The sequence below is a fragment of the Sus scrofa genome, chromosome 11 (genome assembly GCF_000003025.6).
Source record: "Sus scrofa isolate TJ Tabasco breed Duroc chromosome 11, Sscrofa11.1, whole genome shotgun sequence".
Classification (NCBI taxonomy): Eukaryota; Metazoa; Chordata; class Mammalia; order Artiodactyla; family Suidae; genus Sus; species Sus scrofa.
In genome coordinates, this window is record NC_010453.5 from 19363965 (window position 1) to 19384204 (window position 20240).

At 42.3% G+C, this 20240-nt stretch overlaps 1 protein-coding gene across 2 annotated transcripts in view; it reads right to left on the minus strand.

Moving 5' to 3' along the window:
• ITM2B (integral membrane protein 2B) overlaps positions 1-13967 on the minus strand; it is a 28844-nt gene extending 14877 nt beyond the window's left edge. The window contains exon 1 of one of the 2 annotated variants that reach the window (XM_005652339.3): positions 13619-13967. In XM_005652339.3, the coding sequence (XP_005652396.2) occupies positions 13619-13735 (117 nt within the window). In that variant the 5' untranslated portion in view covers positions 13736-13967. 2 annotated transcript variants of the gene reach the window in all.

The window sequence follows — 20240 nt, forward strand, 5'->3', positions numbered from 1 at the left end:
CCAAGGCATGTAGAAGTTTGTGGGCCAGAGATCAAACCCTCGTCACAGCAGCGACCTCAGCCCCTGCAGTGGTGACTAATGCTGGATTCCTTAAACTGCTGGGCCACCAGGGAACTGCCCCATATACCAAGTTCCGGGAGTTCCTGCGGTGGCTCAGCAGTAACGAACCCAAGTAGTATCCATGAGGATGAGGATCCGATTCCTGGCCTCGATCAACGTGTTAAGGATCTGAAGTTGCCCTGAGCTGTGGTGTAGGCCGGCAGCTGAAGCTCTGCTTTGACCCCTCACCTGGGAACGTCCATTTGCCACAGGTGTGGCCCTAAAAAGAAACCCCGAATATACCAAGTTCCTTTCTACAATGTTGCCTGGTTTTAAATCTAGATCTTCATTTCCAGCTATGACTGGGTATGCGTCCTTCTGAGAACCTAATCTTAAACCATGTCTCCATCTAAAGGATTTTGAGTTCTTGGGCTTTAGAGACTGGGATTAACAATGAATGAAACAGTTTAATCCTTCAAATGACAGAACAGGTATTCTTTTACAAAGAACAAATCCAAACAGGAATGGTATAAGTAAACCAAAAACAGTGACAGAGAGGCGCTGATACTGGAAAAGCCCCAAGAAGACCATGGTCCCGGAATTCCCGTTGTGGCTCAGCAGTAACAAACCCAAGTAGTGACCATGAGGTTGTGAGTTCGATCCCTGGCCTTGCTCAGCGGGTTAAGGATCCAGTGTTGCTGTGAGCTTCAGGGTAGGTCGCAGATGCAGCTCAGATCTGGTGTTGCTGTGGCTATGATGGAGGCCAGCAGCTGCAGCTCCAATTCGACCCCCAGCCTAGGAACTTCCATATGCCACAGGTGCGGCCCTAAAGAAAGCAAAAACAAAACAAAACAAAACAACCCCAAAGACCGTGGTCCAAGACTACAGGAATCAAAGTGCTGTTCTAGACAACACCCAGTTCTCGGGACAGAAATGATGAAAACGACATGAGGCTACCCACAGTATAGGACCATCCGTGTGAGGGTCTGGAAAAGGTAAAACCATAGGACAGAAAACAGGACAGGTGTGAGACACGGGGCTGACTACAAAGAGGCATGGAAGAATGTTTTTCGGTAAGGAAAATATTCTGCATCTTGACTGTGGTGATTAAACAACCTTATACATTTGCCAAAATTAACAAGTCTATCGCTGAAAAGGCTGAAATTTTCAGTATGTAACTAATACTCCACCCGTAAACTCGAATTCCTCTCCTTTCCTAACTTATGAGGAGCAAGAACAAGGTTTTCTTCCTAAGACCCCATGAAATGACACTAAAAAGCAGAAAAAGATTCAAACCTGTAAGAAAAAGAAGACAGACACGGATGAAAAGGTGGAGAGTAGATAAGAAATAACATTTTGGAGGGTGGGAAACAGATGGACAGCTGGTATTTTAGCTTCTCTGTTTAATCACTCATCACTATCTCATAGGGTAACTGTGGGGAGTAAATGTGGAAAGACCTGGGAAGCATTCAGGTCACCGCTGGGCATACAGTAAATAGTATGTGCTCAGTAAGTGACAGCTATTAGTACTGTCCCCACCCCACCTGACTTAGCTGGGAAAGATAAGCTGAAACAAGTATGTGCTGGGGTTGAAGCCAATAAAAAGTGATCCAGAGCAGAATACCAAAAACGCCAAGTGAGACATCACTGGAGAGAAAAATAAATCATTTCTTATTCCAGTAAGAATGAAAAAATAACAAACAAAAACCTTGGTCATCGTTTAAGATCTACTTTTAAATTGTCCAAAATGTTTTTGTAACTATACTCTTTGAACCACGGAAGTTATGCAGGCAATCGCTCCAGTGAATACCCGAATACCAGTGCCATTCACTCAACCACTGGTACATGTTCTGCTCACCTGGCTTCTACATTAGAGTTCTTTCCCCAGCATGGAAGCACCAGAGACATGATCCAGCAACCTGTGCGTTATTAATAGCATTAAGTGTTTTGCTATATGTTAAACACAAAAATGGCTGAGAAGCTAAAATCTCTAAGGACACCAAACATTTGTTTGCGTTTTCTCTTGCTCATTTAAATCAGTAATCTCAATTGTGCTCTCTCATTTGTCTTTTCAAGTACTACTGCTACTATCTCAACTATAGTGAGAGAATCCACATAAGAAATCTTATGTCTGAATGCAAAAGGGAGCAGTTTTCCAAGAGATTAGCATTATGCGGATAATAAAGTTATTGTATTATTTTGCTCTTGGAATAGGAAAGGATTTTTAAAAAGAGAAACTAGTCTAAAATTAGGATGTCTATAAAACAATTTCTCATTATAGTCCTTTTTTAGTAACCAATCCTACAAAACACAAGCAGCAAAACGGGAACAAAAAAATTAAAAATGTACAGTTATTGCATAACAATTTAACTACAATGAGAAATCTGAACCAAATTATTGGCATTATATAAAATTAGCACAGGGGAGTTCCTGTCGTGGCGCAGTGGTTAACAAATCCGACCTAGGAACCATGAGGTTGGGGGTTCAGTCCCTGGCCTTGCTCAGTGGGTTAACGATCCGGCATTGCTGTGAGCTGTGGTGTAGGTTGCAGACGCGGCTTCGATCCCGTGTTGCTGTGGCTCTGGCGTAGGCCGGTGGCTACAGCTCCGATTGGACCTCTAGCCTGGGAACCTCCATATGCCGTGGGAGCGGCCCAAGAAATGCCAAAAAGACAAAATAAATAAATAAATAAATAAATAAAATAAAACAAAACTAGCACAGGCCTAGGTTAAAAAAAAAAAATAGGTCAGAACTTAAAAAAAAAAAATCAGGCTGTAAAGGCTTTTAGTGCTAGGTTGGAACTTAATCACTTTTCATATCATTAGGGACAAGCAGAGTATATATATCTAGTACACAGCAGATTTATATAGAAATACCTTAAAAATCTTTTTTTACATACATTAAAAGATGACCTTCACTTCTATATAATGTTTGTTCAATCGACACTGAAGACGAGTGTACTAGTCATAATACTTTATGAAATTTCGGCAGGTTTTCAAACCCACATTGGTGAGATGTAACATCGCTGGGCAATCAAAACAAAAGCCTAGATTAGCACTAATAAGCATTATATACAAATAACGGCACCATATACAAATGTTATTTACTGTTAATAATAGACTTCCTGGAGCTCCTGGTGTGGCACAGCAGAAACAAATCCGTCTACGAACCATGAGGATGTGGGTTTGATCCCTGGCCTCGCTCAGTGGGTTAAGGATCTGGTGTTGCTGTGGCTGTGGCGCAGGCTGGCAGCTGCAGCTCTGATTAGACCCCTAGCCTGGGAACCTCCATATGCTGCAGGTGTGGCCCTAAAAAGGAAAATAAATAAATAAATATAAATAAATAAATAAATAATAGACTTTACCAGTGATAGGCAAAATGGTAAGGTATATTTCTTCTGCCACTGGCTGTATCATGAGTTTGTATTGTTCCCCAAAAGAATATCAGCTGTCTTCCTAAAAATTTTAGGCATAATAGGAATGCTCTATTCTATAATTTATTACAAAGTTAGGTGTCAAGGTTAGAGGGGGGAGGAAGCGCACCTGTTCTGGACTCATTTTTGTATAAATCTTGGATTTTAATGGCATTCGACGAGATAATTACACATATTATAATCAAATATGAGTGATTCCTTTTAAAAATGCAGAACTTTTGACAAGAAAATTCAAGTATGTTCTTCTAAAAGTATAAAAGAATTCAAATGTGGAAAGTTATATCTTCCACCACGTTTAGAAATGTGAAAGTTACACAAAATGACTACTAGAAAAAATAATTCCAGTTCTTAAGATCAGAGAGATCTGCGTCTCTACAGTGAACATGTGAAAGTGCTCTGACCTTATGCCAGGCACCAGATGCATGTACACTAAGCGCTAAGTAGTCATTAGATCCTGCTCCCTTATTCCACCACGCTCCTGGTTCTTGGATCCAGGGGTATGGTTTTCTTTTGAAAGCAGGTACGGACATCTAAGTAGGTTGTGATTAATTGGATGACATAATTTCTCTGTTACACCAGGGATTTCTTGAACATCGAGGTGCTCAGTAATACTTAAATTCCTAGTACAGGGTCTGGACATGCAGCAGGTGCCTAAAGATCTTCTGAAGTTCCCTTGTGGCTCAGCAGAATCAGAAACCAACTAGTATCCATGAGGATGCGGGTTTGATCACTACCCTACTCAGTGGGTTAAGGATGTGGCATTGCTGTGAGCTGTGGTGTAGGTCGCAGACGTGGCTCGGATCCCGAGTGGCTGTGGCTGTGGTGTAGGCCATCAGCTGCAGCTCCAATTCGATCCCTAGTCTGGGAACTTGCATATGCCACAGGCACGGCCCTAAAAAGACACACAAAAAAAGATCTTTTATGAAAGAACCATGGAAGACCATTTAGTCCAATACATCACTTCACAAATAAATTTAATGAAGCCCAGGAGAATTAGGTACAATTATTTTTGCACTATCAAAGAATACAAACAGAATGTCATCTGACTCCATGTACACCTTCAGGAAGGAAAATCATGGAGCTGTTAGGTCGGCGACCTAACTAAATAACAGATTAAGCAAATAAACTCTGGTAATAAGTGACGCCATGTTACAACTGGATAATACTCCCATCCAACCAGAAATGATACAGCCTGAATTTCTACAGATTCTTCCTATCATAATGGGTTTACTTAAATTTAGCCACACTTAGAGTAAGCACTACATGCTAACTATTAAAACAGTAGTATTGTTATTATTCTGTTCACAAAATTAATAGAAGTTTATCTATTATTCATAAAATTACAAAGGACAGGAACAAAAGTATTAAAAGCATATGCACATAAAGCAAAAAACAATAAAGGAAAATAACTCAGGTACACAAGCATATAAGCATTTCAAAATCAATGAAAAGGGTTAGACACAAATTATAAAAATACCCAAGTAAAGTTAGAGGAATAAAGCCACAAAGCAAAAATCACAAAGTTGGTAGTGAATAAGTTGTCTCTAAAGTTACTCATGAAGATGATTTTGGAACATTAAAAAGGGAGACAGAAGATGCCTCATTTTAGCTCATCCTGTCTGACCTTAAACTAGTGCTAATAATAATGCTTACAGTTTTCATTATAATCTATTATTAATTATCATTAAGCCCATTTTTAATGTTAAAGGAAATTTTCTAATAATTCCTAAACTATCAAGACAGCTGAGTTGAAAGACCTATTTCGATTTCCAGTTAAATGGTTATCTTTCCTTCCTCCTGAAAGCTCAACAGAGTGATAGTAAAGGGATAAATAAGCCTTAAGCCAGGGAATGAAAATGAATGACAGAAGACAACATATGTAAATAAAAATTATGAAAGTGTAAGGAAAAAAACCTCAAGCTTCCAGAGGGGGGTTAAAAAAACAAACAAACAAAAACTGGTCCTACTTGAAGAACCAGAAATCAGAATGGCATTAGACTACAAATTAATGGAGCAGTGGCATCAAAATGCTAAAACAAAACACTGCTCACCTAAAATTTTATACCCAGATAAAATACCAATTAAATTAAAGATAAAGATTTTCAGACATGTAGAGTTTTTAAAAAAAACTGATCTCAGATATTTCTCTTGGATTTATAAAACTGAAGATACAATGTAGGATGAAGGCAAAGGCAACTCAATCCTAGGACAATAATGATTCCCAGACCTCTGTGTAGCAACATGCCCAGAGTACAACTCTGGGTGGAAAGACTGAAGAATGACAAATGCGATATTAGCAAGAAAAATATGAAGATTGATGAGTTATCTCAAGTTTGTAGATACAAAAGGCAAATCATATGGAGTCAGAGAGTCTGAGGATGAATAGCAATACACAGAAAATTAAGCAATCCAGCCGTGAGCTGTGGTGTAGGTGGAAGATACAGCTCAGATCCTGAGTTGCTGTGGCCATGGCTGGCTGTGGTAGCTCTGATTCGACCCCTAGCCTGGGAACCTCCACATGCCATGGGTGCAACACTAAAAAGACCCCTGCAAAAAAGAAAGAATGATGGGGGGAGTGGGGCTTTTAATAGATGGGGATGGCAGAAAGGGAGAACATTTAATGAGTTTTTATGTCCTAGGCACTGTTAATCCCACCATAAGAACACTGTAAAGTTGGTACCACTATCCTATTTTACAAATGAGGAAACTGAGGCTTAGAAGGTTTCTAGATTTGCCCAAGTTATCAGATCCAGGAACGAATATTAACCTTTGCCAGGAGGAGCTAACACGACCTGAAATTAGTGTTAGGTTCGAGGCAGTACTCTATAAAATACAATACCGAACGAAGAGCAGCTCTGCGTCATCAATTTTCTACTTTTATCTTGAAGGCTACTTCTAGAAATCTTAAAGATGCGGTAGTATTAATCCCAGCTTTATCTATTGAGTTTCGCTCTATTCCAGGCATTGTGATAAACTTTTACAGATTAGCTATTTCCCTTTAGCTGACGGAGAAACAGAGAGTTGAGGTAGTTTACCCAAGTATCACAGTAAGTTTCAGAGATAGGAAATCCTAACAGCCTACACTGCATAGTCTGAGTTCCCAACAAGTACTGTTGCTTCCTGAGCCATATTCCTTTTTTGAGTGGGGGAACTGGGGCAAAAGGGAGACACTGATAATTCCGCCCCCCCCAACCATATAAAAATGTAAAAATCATTCTTAGCTCATGAGCTGTACAAAAACAGGCAGAAGGCCACATCTGGACACACAGGCCATAATTTGCCACCCTGGCTCTCCACTGTAAAGGAGCTTCTGAAATGGTGGCCTATGTCAGGTCTTCAGGTTTCTGCCTGAAATTCTTGTATGAATTAGTTGTTAATATTTAAAAACAAAGTTTTAAATAAACATCCTGATTCTAGCTTACCTTTAAAAACCGGAAGGTCAAGAAATGCTGGATTTTTTTTTTAAATAAAAATGAAGAATATTCTAAGTTGTTTACTATGCAAAAAAGCCTAGCGTCACTAAATCCTTTGCTTGGGCCCAGGAGGCACTGAGTTTGCCATCTCTCCTTACCGGTGCCCAGCACTGCCCCAGCTTCAACTGATAGGACTGGGAAATTTTTTTTCAAACGCTAAAATGAAAGTAAGGTAAATGAACTGAGGAGAAAGCTTTTTTAAAATTTAAAAATTAAAAAACTGACATAGTTTAGAGGTTCCTGCTGTGGCAGAGTGGAATCGAATCTGACTGGGAACCATGAGGTTGCGGGTTCGATCCCTGGCCTTGCTCAGTGGGTTAACGACATGGCGTTGCTGTGGCGTAGACTGACAGCTGCAGCTCCGATTAGACCCCTAACCTGGGAACCTCCATATGCCACGGGTACTGCCCTAAAAAACAAACGAAAAACCCCCAACCTGACATAGTACATATAGCAGAACAGAAATACTTAGGGCTGGCTGACAAAATGAATTTTAAGAAATGCAGACCTAGGAGTTCCCGTCGTGGCTCAGTGGTTAACGAATCCGACTAGGAACCATGAGGTTGCGGGTCCGATCCCTGGCCTTGCTTAGTGGGTTAAGGATCCGGTGTTGCCATGAGCTGTGGTGTAGGTTACAGACATGGCTCAGATCTGGTGTTGCTGTGGCTCTGGTGTAGGCCGGCAGCTACAGCTCCTATTAGACCCCTCGCCTGGGAGCCTCCATATGCCGCGGGAGAGGCCCAAGAAATGGCAAAAAGATGAAAAAAAAAAAAAAAAAAAAACAAGAAAAAAGAAAAAAGAAAAAAAGAAATGCAGACTTAGATGGACTGACTCTTGCAGTTATTTCTCCCAGCATAAAGATGATTCCTGTTCCTCTTCTGGATGCTGCAGTAAGTGATTTACTTAGCAATGCAACTTAGCTTTTTGGCTTTCATATTAAATAATTTTTAAACATCATAATCATATTTAAAGCAGAGAAAACTATCCAAGAATTAAAGCTTTATTCTAAACCTATTCTGCAAAACACATGCTTAAGTTTTTAAAAATAATCTTGGCATTACAAGTTAAACATTCAAATATATAAAACGCCATTAAAACTTCTCATTTTTTAAAATATGAAATTCAACCATGCCAAAAAAGGCTTATGCAGCTATTTCAAAAGTATTAAATACCTAACTCCATACCTAGTGTTAATATCCCAAATAAACTCCCTACATATTTCACTTGAAAATGTTTAGGATTTATAAATTGAGCAAATTTAATTTCAACATTAATTTCTCTTCTCACAAATATACATTAGCTCTAAGTTATACAAGCAACATTAAAAGATAAGTACTAAATGACAAATTAAAACATCCCTCTATCATAAAAACAAGAATAATGTTTTCATTTCTGAAACTCAAGACTGAAATTCCTGTTTAAAAATAAAAAGCCTATGCTAATTCTTACTTGATTTTCCCGAATGGCAGAATTATAGAAATATTTCATAAAGTTCTTTTTCTCCTCTGATAAATTAAGAAGCTCAAAAAATCTTCAATCATTTAAAACTGTTGGTAACACATAAATAGGATTATACTGCAGATTTCTTTAAAGCTATTAAGTATATGTATCATAAATACTGATTAAAGGGGATAATCACAATTAAATGATTTTTTAATGATGTTCTTAGGGTCATAGCTATAAACAATATTTCTAACTTTCAACTTTCAGTCATCTACCCTATAAAACTTTCACTGTTAAGCTCTTTGCAAAGAAAATAAGAGAGCCAGGAAATAACTCTTTACACATAAGCTTCTTGAAAACATAGCTCCAGTGTTACAACTTTCTATAGACAAAAACCATCACATTCATAAATTCAGCACCATCAAATTCAAATCCTTTATTTTAAGGGGAAGCAGTTACGGCCTGAAAAAGTCCTTTGACGGCAAAGTCCTTAACTCCTTTAGTCTAAGAAGTAATAAAAAGTGCCAAAGTTTAAGAGGATGGATTCACTGATGTCATTTTGAAGACAAATTTTCTGGCTTTTCGTCTACTGACATCATGATATACAAAGGAATCTAAGAAGTTTTAGTTACAGTATGAATTCAGAAAGCATTTTCCTTTTGGAAAAAGAAAATGCCTTTTAAACAGACACTCTGGATATTTAAGGTATGGTATGAAAGAACAAATAAGAGAAATAAAATGTCCCACCTTACATCAAGCTTTGGCAATATCCAATGAAAACTTTTTTTTTTTTTTGCTTTTTAGGGCCGCACCCATGGCATATGGAAGTTCCCAGGCTAGGGGTGGAATTGGAGTTACAGCTACTAGTGACCTACACCACAGCTCACAGCAACGCCAGAGCCTTCACCCACTGAGCGAGGCCAGGGATTGAACCCACAACCTCATGGTTGTTAATCAGATTCATTTCTGCTGCGCCACAAGGGGAACTCCCAGTGAAAACTTTCTAATTCTAAATCAATTTTAAAAGGCCTGTCCCATGTGTTCCAAAAGTATTAAAACAATACTTCTATTCACTCAAACTTCTTACATGGCAGAGCTGAATTCCATCATGTCTTACAGATTTATGACTTTGCCAAGAATAATATACTTCTTCTGTCTCATCCGAAGAAAATATACTTAAGATGACACTGGGAAGACCCCAAGCAGGTGACATGTCTCCACCTGCAACCTTGTCCAATTTCTGCAGCAGCAGCAGGAGCCCATGAGGCACGTGCACACAGGAGGTCCTGCCAAGTCACTCGGTATGCACAGGGCCGATTAATTCATCTCCCAGCACGAACCCCCCATCGCAGACCTCAATACCCTCATGCAGAACTGAACTGCGGTTTTTCCACTGGCCAATGTTTACAAGCACGAAATTACACAACTGGGTAATGATACGCACTTTTGTTAAAAGGAACAAAGCTCCCAATCCCTGCTCTAAAGACGGAAACATTTCAGTAAATGTCATCATATTTGATGTTCCTCCTCCTCCTCCCCTGAACCCCAAGCCGAAAAATAGGAAGAACACCAGCACCAGCGAAAAGCTAAATTACCAAACCCATCAGCCCTGCTTATGCAAACGGAAATGCCAGAAAGCGGAAAGGACTGGGATCCAAATAGCCATTTTGTGATGCATAACTTAGAACTTGCCGAGTTAGCAGCCCTTCACTTCTTAGGCGTCCCTCCTGCCCCACCGTCTCCCCTCCAAGAGCACTTTACTTTCCTCTTCCTTTTAAGGATGTCTACAACTACACCCCCAATGCAGGGCTGAGGAGAAGCAACACTCTCAGCAAAACAGCTTGCAGGGGTAACTACGAAGCAAACTTGACCTTCTTCGAGGCCTGACCTTGGGAAAGGCATTTCCTAACGAGGCATGACAACAAAGAATTATTGACAACTACTGTTCTACAGGGAGGTTAACCCAAAAGGAAAATTTAGCTGATTACATAATACCTCTATCTATCTCCTTTCTCTGTGACCCACGGCTACTAATATGAGGAAGGAATGTAACAAGCCGATCAGGGGGAGGAAGAAGGGCAACAGTCTGGATAGGGTGAGGAGGTAGTTGTTATTTTTCACAGTGAAAACAATTCGATTCCTGCCAAATATAATTATGTAATTCTAGCATTTTCATAGAATTTTAAAATGGGAAGAGTCCTTTATAGACCATCTGGTCCTAGCCCGTCATCTTAGAGATAAAGAAATCTGAAAACTTAAGCCCAAGATCAAGCAGTTGGAGAATGACAAAATTGGGACATCAGACTCAGGACACTGAATATTTTCTTTGATACGTGCACCTATGTGACAAACCATTTTCCAAAGTTAAAGACACAAACACTCATGAATGAACGGCCGCCTAGAACATAAACCATGCATATAATTTCAAATTCACCTCTGTTATACGAAACAGAGGTCGTGCTCTACACCTCTGATAGCTCTGTGCCAATTAGGACAGGTGCAGGAAGGGGAAAACAGTTAAAGAGAAACATGTGGGGAAAGGTTACAACCGAGGTAGTTGAAATAATACAATCAAGATATGGCTGTTGGGGTTAATAGCTACTGAAAAGATAGCTTTGAAAAATGGGGAGACGGACCTGTTTCCAGAGGTTTCTCACCCTGCAGTGAGAAAGAGCTAAAGAAATAGCAAAAGACAGCAGCAGTGTAAAAGTATTGGAATGGGTGTTACATAAGCCAGCTGACTGGAGTGATGAGAATTTTTATGGCATAAGGCTTGAAAAATCTGCATTTTAAAACCAGAATTCCAGATGACCCCAGAGCAGGCGATCCTTAGAGTGCGTTTTGCGATACCATGGCCTTCGGAATACTGTGGTCAAGGAGAGTTAAAGGTATTCTAAGTTCTTGTTCTGGAGTTCTGGCTCCTAACTAGCTTAACTGGATCCTCTCGACCAACCAGGCAAGGAAATGCCCTAGGCAAACACAGGAAGGCTGATTCTGTGCAGAACTCAGAGACTAACTCAGCGGTTACCATATCGTCACCCCAAAGAACCAGAGAACATTATGTAATCACGGCCCAGGATCTCAGATGAAGAGATGGCAAATTCTTTCATGACCGTCTGTTATTAAGGTCTTCATTTACTGTTAAGATACTGATTATAAGGATTCCACTTTTAATGCAGAGCACTATTTTGTCACTCACTGAAGAAATCTTTGAGCGTATAGCTAGAAAAAGATTTCGTCATTGCATTATCTGCCAAATCCATCCACGACTGCTATGTGGTTATAAAGGAAGGAAGACTCGGGCTCTCACAGCTTAATTCCAATATTTTAATTTGGATATGGAGATCTGGGAAAACAAAGCACGGAGCTATGAATGGTTACTCTTACTGCTGCTCTGACCATAATATTTGGATACGGTGGAACTTTGAGAAATTTTGAAAATGTGCAGTCCCCATTTCAGAAATGATAGAAAATGTGAAAAGTCACATTTAAAGCTGTCCAGTAAATTAACTCTGATTTCAGTTCAGAGTGTCAAATCTCCTTCACTACAGGACAGGGAAAAGCTTTCTGAAGTAACACCATCCGATGCTTTCTCTATTTTTTAAATGGGAGGAGTTATATATGTTTATAGGATTTTTGAAAAGATGGACAAAGGATTAAAATCTACCTAATCTCTATATATATAAGTATTTCAGTCTGTTATGACCAGGCACTTGACCACCTATCTATTTTAGGTACAATGAATGTTAGATAAACATAGAGCTAAGATAATAATTTGCTGCAGGAATTATCCTCTGTGGATTCCAAACATTTTCTCTTAAGACCAGGACTATTTGCAATGGATTCAGGAAAACAATACCAATACCAAAACTCTTAATCCTTTTAGGGAATCAGTCCACTTCCTATTTCAGGGCAAGGCAGTCATTTAAAACTCAACTCCTCGTGTTTGTGTTTTTAACTAGAATATTTCCAAAAAATGAGTACAGGCACGTCCAAACCAACATGTTATTTTTCACACACTTTCTTACAGTGTGTTTTCCTTTGAATAGCAGTAATTTTCATCAGACCATATAAAAAATGCTTATTACTCATACCTGCACAAACTATTTTTTTAAAGGTAAAACTCAGTTTTAACTTAGTTAAAACACCCTACTTATAACAGGTCTGGAAAAATGCTAACGAAAAATTCAGAAATAAACGATGCAACCTAAATAACTTCTACAATTAATTTCTCTAGGATTAAATTTTAGCAGCCTAAAAGATCTGGTAGAAAGAGGCTGTGAGGCTTTCCTATTTAACTTCTGCGACAATTACCATCATGTCTCAAATGATATTGTAAGCACTAAAACTTAGCACAATTACGGTTCCTTTCGTCATTTTTGCTTAGGGCTAAAAGAGAGATTTTTCTAAAATTAAGGACCATTTAAAAAGGGACATAGGACAAGTTTCTTAACGTTTAGTTTCACTTAGCGTAAGGGGTTCTCGTAAAGATACTGATATAATTTAAAATTAATTGTCGGTTTTGCACTAACATCCACATGGTAATTACTGATCTTCACCGGGCATATGTGCTTTAATTATAAATTAACAGCCAGAACCAACTGAGCAGACCGTCACCTTGCTTTCTCCCCTCACCCGCTCCCTTGCCCCGTCTCCGGACCCCACCGTGAACTTCGTCTGCCAGTACCGAAAGGCCGTGGGAAATGAGAAGGTGAAGAAGAAAAGGCTTTTAAAATTAAGAGGCTTACAGGAGCCAGACTTAGTCCAAGGGCTGTTTAGCCTGGAAACGAAAGTAAGAAGCAAGAGAGGTTTAGGCTTGTTATGATGTCAGCCATTTTAGACACATTATTTATACTGGGAGGAAGTGCCAAACTCTGTTGTTGTTTTTGTTGTTTTGCATGTCGTCGCTGGGCTCCAGGTCCACCGAACCCAGTCCCGGCCCCACGCACATTCCCCGACTGCACCAACGACCGTGCACTCGGCACAGTTCTCCAACGGGCCTCCTCGCTCCAGGCCTCCCCCAAGCCCCCGCTCCCGGCTCCGCTTTCTGCACACGCACTTTCTCACAAAGAAGCTGCGCCGGACAAGAAAGGGGAGCAGCCTGCGAAAAAGGAGAGGTCGGCCCTCTCGGGGAGCCTGTCCCGCGCCTCCTCGGGCGCAGAGCCGCCCCGGCCCCACCAGCTCTCCCCGCGGGCCCAGCGCCCTCTCCCCCGAGCCCTGGCCCTCGGACCTTGCAGTCCACCGCGACGGTGTCGGGGGGGATGATGAGCGCCTCCTCTCCGCTCTTGGGCTCGTCCTTCTTGGCCTCCTTCTGGGCCAGAGCCGAGTTGAACGTCACCTTCACCATGGCGCGGCCTGGGGCGCCCTCGGCGGCGGCTGCGGGCTCGGGCGCGGGCTGCGGGCTCCTGCTACGGCTGCAGCCTCCTCGGCAGGGCTCCGAACGCGGCTCAGCAGCAACCGGAGACAAGCAGCTCCGCAGCGACAGAGGTGGCTACTGCTGCAGGGTTACTGAAGCCTCGCAGCTCCCAGGCGAGGGCGGCGACGGCTCGCTCGGCCCCCCTCCCCCGAAGGCGGGGCCAGAGGCGGGCAAACCGGGAGGGGGGCACAGGGGGCGGGGTCGGAGGCGGGCCGGGCGGGGTCGAGCAGGCCGACCCGACGTGCAGATGTGTTGGGGAGTCTGACCCTGGGTGGAAGGAGGGATCCGGCTGGGAAGGAAGGGGTCCTTCTGCGTGCGGGCGTGAGTTTTGCAGTTCTGAATTCGTTTCCAATCAGTTTGCCACTGAGCACAAGGTTGCAGCTTTGGAGCAAAAGCAGGTGAACTTTCCTGGGTGCGCCGCGGACAATGGATTAACCTCTGGCAGCAGCAGCCCACCATTCCCTGCCTGGTGTCAACCAGGAATCGAAAGGCCGTGGAATTTGGGGGCGTTTACACCTCCATTTTCTCACTTTATTATGGAACCGGCTCAGTGGAGCAAAGAAATGTTGAATTCGCTCTATCCAAGTGATCTGACTACTTTATCTTCCCGGACCTCACCCAAGGGCGTTACTCTACTCAGACTTGCCTTTTCTTCTCCACCCTCCACCCCACCTCACCCCCGCCCCTCACCCCTCGCCCCCCGCCCTCGCAAGGTCAGTGGCTGCCCTGCCTAGTCCCAGAGCAGTTCGGAGGAAGACTCTTGGCAGATTTGTGTTTCATACATCTCAGATTTCGGAAACAAAATGTTCCCTACTTGTGTCGACTTGGACAAAACCCACATGCACACAAGGCTGATTTGTGATTCATATTTGATGATGAGTCTTTTGTAGCTTTCTGCAAAATTTAAAAAATCTTATGGATAATGCAGAGTTATGTTTGGAAGAGATTTCGTTTGCAACTAATTGGAGAGAGGATTCTGGCTCGCACTGTTACTGGGTTAATGACTGTGTCAACAGATGGCTCTTTGGATAAATGGTTGATCTTGTACCCTTTTTCCACCCGCCTCTGTCCTGGTTCAACCCTGGATGTGGGTGTACCCTAGAATGTTTCAGCTGCGTCAGCTCTTCCCTGAGTCAACCATGAAAAAAGTAGACTGAGTCTGAGGTTCTGGGGGATTTGGCTCTGCTCAAGGAGGGGGTTAGGTCTCTTAGTCTCTGCATAGAATCAGATCACCATTCCCTGCAAAACATTCCAAGTTCCCAGAATCTCAGATCATAGTAACCCAGCCCAAACCTTGAGTCTGCGGTAGGCATTCCAAAATTTGAGTGAAAATGAATTAAATGTTCAATTGCAAATAGTAAGATTTAGGTTCCAGTCCTGCTGAGTTCTGACCCTAAAGAGCCGTATGACTTGCAGCCACTTATTTAGACGCTCTGGGCCTCCCTTATCCAGAGATCAACTCTGTGGGGTTGATTCTGTGAACTGGCATAGTCTCATAGATTTCCTGAGACATTCCAGTTGAAGACCAAGAAATTCTTGAAGCAAGATCTGGAGGGGAGTTCCCGTTGTGGCTCAGTGGTTAACGAATCCGACTAGGAACCATGACGTTTAGGGTTTGATCCCTGGCCTTGCTCAGTGGGTTAAGGATCCGGCATTGCTGTGAGCTGTGCTGTAGGTTGCAGAGTCGGCTTGGATCCCAAGTTGCTGTGGCTCTGGTGTAGGCCAGCAGCTACAGCTCTGATTCAACCCCCAGCCTGGGAACCTCCATGTGCCGCGGGAGCAGCCCAAGAAATGGCAAAAAGACAAAAAAAATAAAAAGATCTGGAGGATTATACATGACTATACATATATCCTTCCTGCTCCTCTTTTTGTTAGGATGGAATGGTGGGAAAATACTCAAGGTTTTGTCTTTTGCATTAGAATCAGGGAAGAGAACTAAATTATGAACACTATTAAACAAATTAGGAAACTGAGGCAAAGAACAAAGGAGTGTGACAGAACCAGAGATTAACCACCACGTCTAGTCTAAAAGATTCAGGAATAAAAGACGACTCTTTGTTTCGTGTACCAGCAGCAAGCAACAGTTTAAAATCAGTTGGCAAACAGTCTGGGAATAATCTCCTTGTTTTGTTTCTCCATTTTATCTGGTGCGTCTCCAAAACTGTGTAGTACACAACAGTAGAGATAATAAAGAAGCTGGATCCAGACCAAACAAAACAAATCCAGTCCCGTGACTTATAAAAGTTTGCCCAATGACCCTGGAAACTGAGTGGGGCAGGATGAAAGTCAATGACTCAACAAAAGAAAGTTAAAAACAGAGTCATAAGTTACCACTAACTAGCAAATGTTAAGGGAGTCGTAGAAGACCTCTGTTTTCTTTTCCACATTGATGTTGAGGGAATAAGAAAACAGGAAGACAAACTAGGGTCCGTGAAATAAATTCAGGAATCGTAGATCATTTAGGTTTGTGTAACGTGCTTGGAAAAGGATCCCCGCTCAGGGTCTTTACTTCTCCATACCTTCTGAGCATTCGCCTCCAAATTTAGCAGGTTGATTGGGAGAACATTTTTGCAAACATGGGACCCTTAGTGAAAGGACAGCTCTGAATAAGCCATTTAACACCTTCCCCCCTAACAATGTGTGGCTGTAGCTGGACACCTTGTGGCTTTGTCTCAGCGTTTATCAAAAACAGTGTTTCTGGGCAAAAAGTGAAGGTTTCTTCTACTTGCTTCTCTTCAGGCTTAATTAAGCAAACACTGTTTTTCTCTCTCCTTCCTTTTTTTTTTTTTTTTTTTTTTAGGGCCTCGCCCGAACCATATGAAGTTCCTAGGCTAGGGGTCTAAACAGAGCTACAGCTGCCGGGCTGGCCTATACCACAGCCACATCAACGCCAGATTCAAGCTGCGTCTGTGACCTACACCACAGCTCACGGCAACGCTGGTTCCTTAACCCACTGAGTGAGGCCAGGGATCGAACCTATGTCCTCATGGATACTGGTCAGATTCGTTTCTACTGAGCCACAACAGGAATTCCCTCTGCTTCCTAACTTCCGATATCCTTATATTTTTCTGAATTTCTTACCTTCGAGTTTCTATTTCTTATCACCTCCCTTCTTCCATACTATATATGTTTTCCAATTATTTTATTTTATTTTATACCATCTCATTGTTTTCCTTGATGAATTGAATTAATTAGTTTGGAGAAGATTTCTTTTTTTTTTCTTCTCAGAATCTTGGGGTGTAATAAACCCACCTTTTGGTAAATTAATTGTCTTGATAAATGCAGTTCTCTTGATTTAATTGATTGTGGCATTGGGATTTTTACTTTGTTTTGTTTCTGAAAAGACTGCATATGTTCCACTGGGTGCTTTAGTTCTCTAGTTGCCATCTATTGTTTGCCCTCCTCTAAAGCCTGGCTTTCTAGGGCATTCATGCTTAAGATGTGTCTCTTCGAGAGTTCTCTTGTGGTGCAGAGGCTTAAGGATATGGTGGTGTTGTCACTGCAGTGGCTTGGGTCACCGCTGAGATGCATGTTTTCAATCCCTGGCCTGGGAACTTCCACGTGCCACGGGCACGGCCAAAAAAAAAACCCAACAAAAAAAACGGTGGGTGTGTGTCTTCACATTTTAAAGAGAGGGAGGAAAAAAAAAAAGAAAAGATAAGCAAGTAAAGGAGTTCCATTCATGATTCAGTGTTTAAAGAACCCGACTAGGATCCATGAGGACTCAGATTCCATCTCTGGCCTCACTCAGTGGATTAAGGATCTGGCATTGCTGGGAGCTGTGGTGTAGGTGGCAGATGCAGCTTAGATCCCAAGTTACTGTGGCTGTGGCATAGGCTGGCGGCTGCAGCTCCGATTTGACCCCCTAGCCTGGGAACTTCCATATACCCTAAAAAAAAAAAAAAAAAAAAAAAATTAAAAGAGAGAGATTTTGAGAGTTAGTGAAGAAAGTCACAAAGATAGTTCAACAGACAGAATCTGTTCAGACCTGAACCTTAGCCGGTTTTTTTTTGGCTTTTTTAGGACTGCACCTGTGGCATATGGAACCTCCCAGTTTAGGGGTCGAATTGGAGCTGCAGCCACAACCACAGCAAATGCCGGATCCTTAACTCACTGAGTAAGGCCAAGGATTGAACCCACATCCTCAAGGATACTAGTCAGGTTCATTACCGCTGAGCCGCAATGGGAACTCCCTGAGCCCTAGTCTTGCTTAAACCTTCCCATGCCTCAGATTTTATCAGTAATACTCCACAAATAGACCAACTATTCAGAGTATGACATTGGAGGCTAGAATGACCTGGAGTGGCCTGGTAAGTTTTCACAGAGGAGGCAGGATATTAGTTGGAAGAATGGAAAGGATTTGGATGAAGCGAAAGGAAGAGGAAGAACACGTGAGTGGAGGAAAAATCATGAAGAGGAACAACAGGACCGCAGAAGAGGACTGAGCAAGAGAAAGAGCAGCCTCTGGGAGAGGGTATATGCTGAGTAATGTGGGGGAAAAACAGCTGCGGAGGGCGGATGGAGCCGTAAATCTGCGTGTGTGTTGGAATGAGTAGTGTGGAATTTTTCCCGAGGGAATTGCTGAACATTGCTGCAAATAACCTGTTTTTTAAAAAAAGCGTCTCTATGCAGATTGATCTGGCATTCTGAGCAAACGAGAAAGAAAGGAACACCAAAGACAGAGAAGTTTCCAGACCATTGAAACAGCTTTCCTCTTTTTTTTTTTTTTAAATGAGGATAAATGAGATGTCTTGAATGATTTTATTTATGTTAGAGGAAAGGATACCATATAAACCCGCATTACTAATAATAACGAATGATGGAGGAGAGAGTAGCTGTGCTTACAGGTCAAATGAGTTAAAAGACATGTGCACAAAGTCTGGCCGAATATATAGAAAGTCTGCCCTACTCCAATTAAATCTTACCAAGCATTGTATGGCCTTCATCCGGGAAGGCTAAGGACTTCCAAGCTAATGGTGAAGAGATGCTGTCATAATCATTATTCGGGCAACATGGGTTATGGGAAGAGGTACTAATATTCTCTATCATGACTGCATATGCACCCCCCCCACACACACACGCAAGCACACATGCAACCTGTGTATGTGAGAGTGTATATTCTTGTGTACAATCTAAAATTTTTAAGGCCTGTATCACCAAGCCAATCTAACATTCCCAGTGAACTCTCTTTAGTCGATTCTGAGCAGTCTTCAGTGTAGGATATATGTCTGGCTTACATGCTTATCAAAATCATTCTTCTAATTAATACACAGAAGGCAAGTAGTTTGCCATTTTGAATCCAATTTTGTTATAGCAAAAGAGAAATACAAAATTCAGTGCTAAGAAATTTCTTTCAATGAGTTTCTTAGATGGTAAACTAAATTTCCAGTTTCATCTTTTTGTGCGCTGTCCTTCCTCCCTCCCTCCCTCTCTTTCTTTTTTTCTCAGACTACACCTGCAGCATATGGAAGTCCCCAGGCTAGGGATCAAATCAGCTGCAGCTGGAGCCTATGCCACAGCCACAGCAATGCCGGATCTGAGCCGCATCTGTGACCTACACCCCATCTTGCAGCAGCGTTGGATCCTTAACCCACTGAGCAAGGCCAGGGATCAAACTGCATCCTCATGGATACTAGTTGGGTTCTTATCCTGCTGAACTACAACAGGAACGGCCACTTTTCTAAACACACAAATAGTGTGACCAATCCTTTTGAGACCCCACAAAGGTCCCTGTGCCCTGTGTCCCTGGATCCAAAAGAATAAAACTGAGTTTGGCTCAGAAGCAAAGGGAAGTTTTATTCTTTGATCAAAAAATGGGGAGTTCCCATCATGGCTCAGTGGTTAACGAATCTGACTAGGAACCATGAAGTTGTGGGTTTGATCCCTGCCCCACTCAGTGGGTTAAGGATCTGGCATTGCCATGAGCCGTGGTGTAGGTCGCAGACACGGCTCAGATCTGGGGTTGCTGTGACTCTGTCATAGGCCGGCGGCTTCAGCTCTGATTAGACCCCTGGCCTGAGAACCTCCACATGCCCAGGTGCGGCCCTAAAGAGACAACAACAAAAAAAGGGACAGTCAGGAGCTCCCATTGCGGCTTAGTGGTTAATGAACCCCGAATAGCATGCATGAGGACGTGGGTTCCATCCCTGGCCTTGTTCAGTGGGTTAAGGATCTGGTGTTGCCTGACCTGTGGTGTAGGTCACAGACTCATCTCGGATCCCGAGTTACTGTGCTTGTGGTGTAGGCCGACAACTACAGCTTCGATTGGACCCCTAGGCTGGGAACCTCCAAATGCCACCGTGCAGCCCTAAAAAGACAAAAAGACAAAAAAGACAATAAAAACAACAACAAAGGACATCGCGGTGAAAGCTGGGGCTCGTGGCACTTAGCTGCATGGACTATGGGTGGGGTTTTTCAGGATTACGTCACAGGGCGG